General features: G+C 36.7%; 1 protein-coding gene across 1 annotated transcript; it reads right to left on the bottom strand.

Annotated features, from left to right (window-relative positions):
* Positions 1 to 242: 242 nt before the first annotated feature.
* Positions 243 to 7,931, bottom strand: rab11fip5a (RAB11 family interacting protein 5a (class I)). Its single transcript, XM_056452720.1, has 4 exons — positions 7,367 to 7,931; positions 3,847 to 4,537; positions 3,094 to 3,116; positions 243 to 406 (listed from the first exon to the last, which is right to left on the bottom strand). The coding sequence occupies exons 1-4, from the start codon at positions 7,929 to 7,931 to the stop codon at positions 345 to 347; spliced, it is 1,341 nt and encodes a 446-aa protein (XP_056308695.1). The 3' UTR covers positions 243 to 344.
* Positions 7,932 to 8,313: the final 382 nt, after the last annotated feature.

Raw genomic sequence — 8,313 nt, 5'->3', positions numbered from 1 at the left:
TTTAGCCATCTCTTCTGTGGGCTTCAATCTGTCCTTAGCGAAATCCTCAAAGTCATCCATTTCTGTCTGTCCCTCCAAGGGAGAAGTTGAAGGATCAACTGAGATTTTTATTTGGAAAGGCCCTTGCTTGTTTCCAACCCTTAGCAAATCTGGGGTGGCATTGCCATCAACGTGTGAGCTAAAAAGAGCGGGTACATCAGGAGTTAAAGGAGCATCTGAATGAAGCTCCTGCAATCGAGCATTCTGCTGTGCAAGTGGGAGGATGGGACAGGCTTTATAAAGAGGTGAGGGGGAAGTAAAGGTATTGGTGTTTTCAGTCATATTCTTTAAAGGACCATTAAAGGTCAAGGGTACAATGGGACAGATTGTATTGGCACCGAAGTCTGACTGAGGAGAAACCAGCGGGCTGTGAAAAGAAGGTATATACAGCACATTAGTTATCGCGGCCTCAATTAAACCCAGTAATAACAGCGAGCAACGATGATGGCCAAGAGCCATGCGATTAGTGACCTTCACCATCTAAATGTGTAATCCCTCAGAAAGGAGTGACTAATGACCTACAGCAGTGCATATGAGTATTAACTGTGCACCATGCTATTATAAATTATTTAAAAAAAAAAAAAACAATAAACAAAAATGGTTTTCAATAGGACACTTCAAATTTTGCTCAAAATAATGCATCATGTTTCAAAAATTCCAGCGTTTATTTTTTGGACATTTTAGTTGTTGTTGTTTTTTCAACAGATGTGATCTTAATGACATTCTATAAATTTTGTAGTATAAATCTAGTGAATAAAAGGTCTCAGAATGCAATTGCATTTACTATTTTGTACTGTATTAAACATTGTTCAAAGAGGCAAGCATTATGACACAAGACAGTATTTTGAACACAGTGTCTCTCTACAGCTGCATTACTCTAATAAACATTAAAACCCTGAGTTTGAAAAGGCCATAAGAAATTGCCCAGCCATGTTAGAGAGAGAAGTAAAAAAAATAAATAAAAGCACAAGCAAACAAACACAAGCACAAGATTTTTACAAACTGATGTCTATGCCCACATAGTTAACTTCAGACTAAATCTAAATCACTTTTTTGCTTGAAGCAAGTAAACATCAGCATGTGATTTGTTGGGGTATTTGACATGTTACAGTAGCTGAACTTCAATGGCATTTCTATGAAATCATTTAAATTGGACATCACAGAGTTACTAAAACCACAATACAAGTCGGTTTCTTAGGAAAAGATTAACAATAGTTGTAAGCTAAACTGCAGAGTAAACTGTGATTTTCAAAAGAAAACTGTTTTATGATAGGTCAACGCTTAATCTGTATCCATTTAATAGGTCATTAGTCTTAAACGTTTAGTCTGTTATGGGGCATTTCATGGGTGAATAAGAATTTGATTAGCAGATTAAATTCTCTTTCAGGTCTTTGTGTGTTAATGTGTCAATCTCACTCCAATCAGGGTTTCAAGGACATTTTCACCTAAATAATGGCGCTGCTATTGTATTGTTGTTTTGTATTTAAATTCTACTATAAATCTTAAAGTAAATGAATGTCAATAACAGTAGGAGTCAATTTACCTGAACATATTTTGTACAATATTGTAAGAATTTCAGATTATAATATTTAAAACCTCTACAATAATTTGATACATTTTGTGAGTTATGTACTTACATCATCTTAAATGTTTCCCTTTCTTTCAAATTCAGAGTAATTTGCCATTTAAACCAGTGGCACAACCGCTTGTCAATATTATAACCTGCTACCACCTTATTGTATGGGGTGTCAAAACCGGTTCCTTAAGAGCCACTGCCCTTTAGTTTAGCTTCAAGCCTAAACAAACTCCTGAACCAGCTAATCAAGGTCTTCAGACACACTGGAGACATGTAGGCCAGTGTGAGTCAATATATTTGTAGCATAAAACAGTGTAATTGCTTTAATGGTTTCCAATAAATGGAAGCAACTAAATCCTGCCAAAAGTGTCCCTCCTTCCTCAAGTTCATGTCAATTAACAATTTTTCAGACATCACTATATACACTACCTGACAAAAGTCTTGTCACCTGTCCAAGAAACAAAAAATAATAACTTCTAGTTGACTTCTAGTAGTATCAGAATGGGCTTATATAAAAGGCCTCTAGATTACGCTTATTTTACCAAATAATTAACAAATACCAATAATTAACAAATAATTATGACAGTAAGGTCTGACTTGATCACTTAGCAGAAATAATGTACAGTATAGAATATAAAGTCATGGTGCAGTGAAAAACAACTAATATTGCGTATGACTCCCATGAGCTTGGATGACTGCATCCTCTGCAATGACTCAAATAACTTATTAATAAAGTCATCTGGAATGGCAAAGAAAGCGTTCTTGCAGGACTCCTAGAGTTCATCTAGATTCTTTGGATTCATCTTCAATGCCTCCTCCATTTTACCCCAGACATGCTCAATAATGTTCATGGGATGCAGTTACAGATGATTCATTGGAAAAATTTACCCTCTGCCACTTTTCCAAATGATCAACTGTTAAGTCATGTTATTTGTTGCTCTTACAACTGGTATTAAAGACAAGACTTTTGTCAGGTAGTGTATTATACAATATATTGCTGTTCTGTATTGTACTTTGTACAATGAAAAAAAAAGTTGAATCTAATTTAATATAACTAAAGCTGTATTGGCCCATTTTATTAGCTAGCAAAACTTAAAATAAAGTGTCAGTGACGTCTTCGCACATGTATCAACTGTGCAGATATAATCTGTAGTGCTGCTCTCTTCACAATAATCTCACTTCAAGAGTCCTACAGAGTAAATACAACGTAATGATGCTCACTGTGGAATTTGCTCCAAGACAACAGCAGGAAACTTCAGCATGAGATTCATTTGACAAGTCTGAAATTCACAGATATTAATTAGCTAATACTGCAAAAACCCAAAGGGACTGATGTGCGTTCATGAGCAACGCACATTTTCGTTGACGCAGCATGAAAAGGCATATCCCTGCTTTATAAAAACCCAAAACCAAAGCTCTGAAAATAAAGAACAGAGTGTGATTTACCGCCACCCGAGAAAAAAAGAGAAAATATTTACCAAACAATGAACAGCATACACACCTATCAACAGAAGCAGGAATGTAGTTACACCGGTTTAGGTCAGTGACAGAATTAAACTGATTGACTCCTCCCATTCATAACCAACACAAACACTCCCACACACTATTTCAGGTCCATCTGTCTGCACTGCAAAAATAGCACTCGTGGATGAAAAATGAGAAATGAAAACTTGGTTTTGAGGGAGAACATGTGAGGAGGAGAGATACAGAGAGAAATAAAAAGTACTCAAGAGTTCTGGTTTCCAAGCAGCACCACTCTCTGCAATGCAGATGCTGAAACTAAATCTATGACTACATGGCATGATGTTTACAGGATTACACACACAGGTTGGTTTGTGTGATTTATGAGGACTTTTCATAGATGAAATTTATTTTATACTGTGAAAACAGCTTTTTATATGCCCTTACCCTAACCCTGCCCCCTAAACCCAATCCTTAGAGGAACTTGTGGCACAATCTAAAGGTTAAAAAATCCCTTTTAAGCATAATTTTACACAGGTTTAATTAACAAGGACACAAGGAATGTCCTCATGTACCACCTCAACACTGTAATATCTAGGCCTAACACATATCATTACACAAATATGTAAAACCCATAAATAAGTACACACACACACACACACACACACACACACACACACACACACACACACACACACACACACACACACACACACACATACACGCTTCTACTAATCATATGTAACATAAATAAGGCAAAAAAAATTTACCTGGGTTTACTGTGCGAGTCCTTGGAGCTGAACCATCCTTTGTGTTTGACTTCCACAAGTGGTTGAGCATGTTCTGTTTCCTCTTTGCTCGTTATTGGTCCTTTACCAGTCGAATCACCTTTCCCATGTGAAAACAAGCCCCTCCTTTTCTTGCCCTGAGTCTCTGTCTCTCCAGCACGTATCACTGTTTCATTCACAGGCTCATTTGTAACTCTCCCAGCATGCTCTAGTGCTGCAACAATGGCGGCTTTTTCTTCCTCGCCAGGTTTATCGAAGGACCAGCGCCGTCCATCCACCGGGCCACCGTTCTGCTTTTCTTCCCCGTGGCGAGAGAGGTTTTGCAGGGAGAGTGAAAGGGAGCCTTTTTGAAGCAATCCGAGGGCTCTGAGCCGGGGTTCGGGCCTTGGCTTTGACTCTTGGGATTTCTCTGGCTTTGCTGGCAGCTTTGTTGCCTGTAATTGACCTGACTGAGTTATTAGTTTGGTTGACTCTGGTTGAGGATGCTGAAGTACGAGTGTCGGCGGGTGGTGGGTGAGTGGAGACGTTTCCACCGGGTTCCCGTTCACACACACTGAAGGAAGCAGGATAGGGGTGTCGTTGTCTGACATCACAGAATGAGGCACTGGTAAGCTGATGTCATACATCACATGTCTGACGGGAGAAACCTGTGGCGAAGGAGCGACTGTGTGTTCTGAATGAGAGCGAGCAAGAGAGAGTTAGTTTGGTTTATTTAAGTTGCAATATACTCTTAACAGATCTATTCTTTCAGATTGTGATGCGCAACTGAGTGAAACAGATTGCAGAAAAAATAAAGGACGTGGACTTGGTTACATTTTATAAGTTGTGATTGGATGGAGGCAAATCTGCAGTCAACTATGAGCTCGGAATTACTTTTAAGCTGAATAAATGATTGGAGTCCGGCATATAATTACACAATTATTATTTTTTTTAAATAAAATGAATCAATAAAAATATAAATCAAATAAATTGACAAATCACTTTCATTGCAATAAAATACATTTAGAAAAGAAAATTTCCATTTCATGCCAACTTCTAAGGGATTTTAGGGTCCAGTATAACTAAAGTTTGACAGCAATCATAACCTACATTTAGCTTGATTGTAACAGATGACTTATGAAAAGAAAAGGAAAAGGGTTTGTTTAAATATTTTTTCAACTGCTACTCATAATTGAAGTCAATGAGGCAAATATTTTCTGTAAGGTGTAAGACTTTTATAAAGTTATTTTATTCTTTTCGTTAAAGGGAACATGTCTTTTATTACCTTTCCGTTATTATGTAAAATATGTCATTTCATCATATGTGAATATAATCTATCTGCAAAATGGTGTAAATCTCTCTGACAGACAATTATTCTCTAAAATGCAATATTTTTCCAAAAAATGTAGTATAATTTGAAAGGCTATTTGTTCAACTGTGTTAATAACAAAAAAAGTACGGCCTGAACTTAATTCTTTACAAAAGTTATGTTACACATTTCCATTATGCATGCCACTTGGCTGCTTTGACCCTTAAAAAACAGTTGGGTAAATGATTTTGATACGTTAAAGAGACCCATTTTTTTTAATTTCCATGAGCTTCCAATAATGACACGCACAGACAAGATGTACAGTAAGAGCATTACATTTCCAAAATCAGCTCTAAGCAGTTGACCAATCATGACAGACTTTTTAGCTTTAAAGAAATATAAACTTTACCAGAAAGAGTTTAAAAAAGACCCTGCAGCAATGTGAAATAAGGGAAAAATACACCAGGTTTTAAGATGCATGTCTTCCAGAGGTAGAAGAAAGTGCATCTGATATCCTACACTCCACCTACTGGCCTAACATGTAATGTTTTGGTACGTGCTATTAGAGACGGCACCAAAATAAAGTTTTCATACTTTACTGCGTTGCACGCATAAATTATGATCAAAACTGTAGTTGTCTTTTTTCATTTGTTCACTCATAAGCCACTTAATATGGGTCTGTGCAATAATACTCATGTGGCCCACAGTGAGAACTCTAGGAACGCTATATACAGTAGACTACCAAAATAAGAGAAAAAGGTCCAAATCCAAACACTAGTGGTCAAAAGAGATCTTTATACCAGGTAGACACCTATACTGCATCTCAGCTGACCACTTTCAATCACATCACTAAAAAATGGATGTTTAAAAAAAATTGTAAAATGGCTATAACTTAAAAAACTGCACTGTAAAACTTTAGTAAAAACATAATATTAGCAATCCTCAACCAACAGGCTGTTTAAAGTCCAGCATAACCGAACAACAAAATTCTTCTGCTTACACATTTAAGGCAGTTCAGTATATTACTTTGATTATATTTAAGTAAAAGGAACTCATTTCCTTTAATTATTTTTCACATTCTGTGCAATAAACAAAACTTTCTACAGTAAAATTACTGTGAAATATTATTATGCATTTTAATATTAGTCAGTATATCACGATAGCCCAGTGGTTCTAATCCCAGCTAGTAAACATTTCCTGATTCAATGGCCCTCTATCTCACTTCATTTTCTTTCATCCTACTGTCAAAAAATAAATCTTAAATAAATAAATAAATGAGCATTTTAACATGAGGCAAGTTAAGGTAAACTTTATTGTCCCAGGTGAGGGAAATTAGTCTTGGTATCATAACCTCTGCTGCAGTCATCACATTTAACCTATTCACAGCAATATACAATACAAACATATACAAATAAACGTGTGTGTATATATAGCTTAATAAAGCAGTCAAATAGTGGTGGCTTGGAGTGGTAGCCTGCCCTATTATATTTCAACTTAAATTACCTTAATAAATTAAAGTTATGGCAGGTTACCACTTCAAGCCACCACTATTTAACAGATTTATTTTCACTGAAAAAAATGAGCTTTTATATCTATCGAATCTGCAGAAGAGACTCCCAATATACGATTTCAATATTGTTAAGTAGAACTTAAAGGGATAGTTCACCCAAAAATGAAATTTCTGTCATCAATTTACTTACCTTTTACTTTTCAATCCGTTATGATTTTCGTTCTTCTGTTGAATACAGTAGAAGATATTAATGCTGAAAACCTATAACCATTGACTTCTATAGTATTTGTGTTTCCTACCATGGACGTCAACAGTTACTGGTTTTCAGCATTCTACAAAATATCATCTTTTGTGTTCAACAGAAGAAAGAAATCAAAGGTTTGAAACCACTTAAGGGAGAGTACATAGTAAATAGATATTCATTTTTGGGCAAACTATCCTTTTCATTTTAATAATTTTAACTGTTAAAAGCTATTGATAATTATTTACTTGTTAATTAGTTACAGTAATGGTAACTAACAACTTAAATTTTTCTGGTGTTGACTGTAATGCAATAATGTGCACATTTTTTAAAGCTGCTTTGAAACTATAATTATTGTGAAAAGCACCATACAGTTAAACTTGAATTGAATTTTTATACTAACTGAGCTCATATAGTCCTAATTCTAGAATATCTTTTAAAAAACACACTCCACTATGCATACCTGGACTGTTGTCTGCAGTCAGGTTGCTGCTGTTACTGGGTGAGTTGGACAGATCAGAGACCACCACACTGATGCCCGCTGTAGGGCTCAGGCTGCCGCCCCGCGATGAAGACTCGCTGCTCTCAGAGCCCAGTGACGTGCTGGAGCGCGTATCTGAAGACTTCCTCAACCTCCCACGCAGGAAAAAGCTTCTCATCTTACTCCTGCGGGCCTCCCCTCCTTCATCATCCTCGTAGTCTTCTTCGCCGCCCCCATCGCTCGGCAGTCGCCCCCGCATTCGCGCCAGTGCTCCGTATCCTCCAGGAACAATAGCAGAAGAGGAGTCTTCTTCAGCAGGGCGCTTCTTAGCTCGCATACGTTCTCGGAGCTTGTCGAAAGCAGAGCGAGGTTTGTCCTTCATGGAGAGGTCATACATGCTGGCTGTCAGGTTGTGTCGTGTGAACTGGACAGACAACTGAAGTTCCCCGCGCTCCTTCTCCTTTTTGCCCGTTTTTGAATGGAGCCTGTGCCACCTGTGGACGATAATGAGCAGAGGAACAGTGTTAAAAAGATGCATGGATGCCATATAGTAACTCTGTATTTTCAGTAGAAGTCAGAATTATTAGGCGCTCCTGTATATTTTTCCCCCAATGTCTGTTTAACAGAAAGAAGATCTTTCTCAACACATTTTAAAAAATTATAGTTTTAATAACTCATTTATTTTTTCTTTGCCATGATGACAGTACATAATATTTTACTGGATATTAAATATTTAAATACAATATTTATTTATTTATTTATAAAGCACATTTGAAAACAACCAAGGGTGACCAAAGTGCTGTACATAGGAGTACTAAAGTCAGAGAAGCAGAATATAAAAGAAACATTTAACAAATAAATGCAATAAAACAGTGGTCAAGGAATATTAAAAGCGAGAGAAAATAGATCTTTAAAACAGACTTAAACAC

This window comes from Danio aesculapii, unplaced genomic scaffold (genome assembly GCF_903798145.1).
Source record: "Danio aesculapii unplaced genomic scaffold, fDanAes4.1, whole genome shotgun sequence".
Lineage (NCBI taxonomy): Eukaryota > Metazoa > Chordata > Actinopteri > Cypriniformes > Danionidae > Danio > Danio aesculapii.
This window is presented reverse-complemented; position numbering and strand designations above follow the sequence as displayed.

Excerpts from the sequence above, each read along its gene's own strand:
- rab11fip5a (XM_056452720.1), bottom strand. The coding sequence starts at position 7,931 with ATGGCATCCATGCATCTTTTTAACACTGTTCCTCTGCTCATTATCGTC. Across the intron at positions 4,538-7,366 it reads GACTGCAGACAACAGTCCAG|AACACACAGTCGCTCCTTCG; the intron begins GTATGCATAGTG and ends GCTCTCATTCAG. Across the intron at positions 407-3,093 it reads TGTATGCTGTTCATTGTTTG|CCCGCTGGTTTCTCCTCAGT; the intron begins GTAAATATTTTC and ends TTCTTTTCACAG.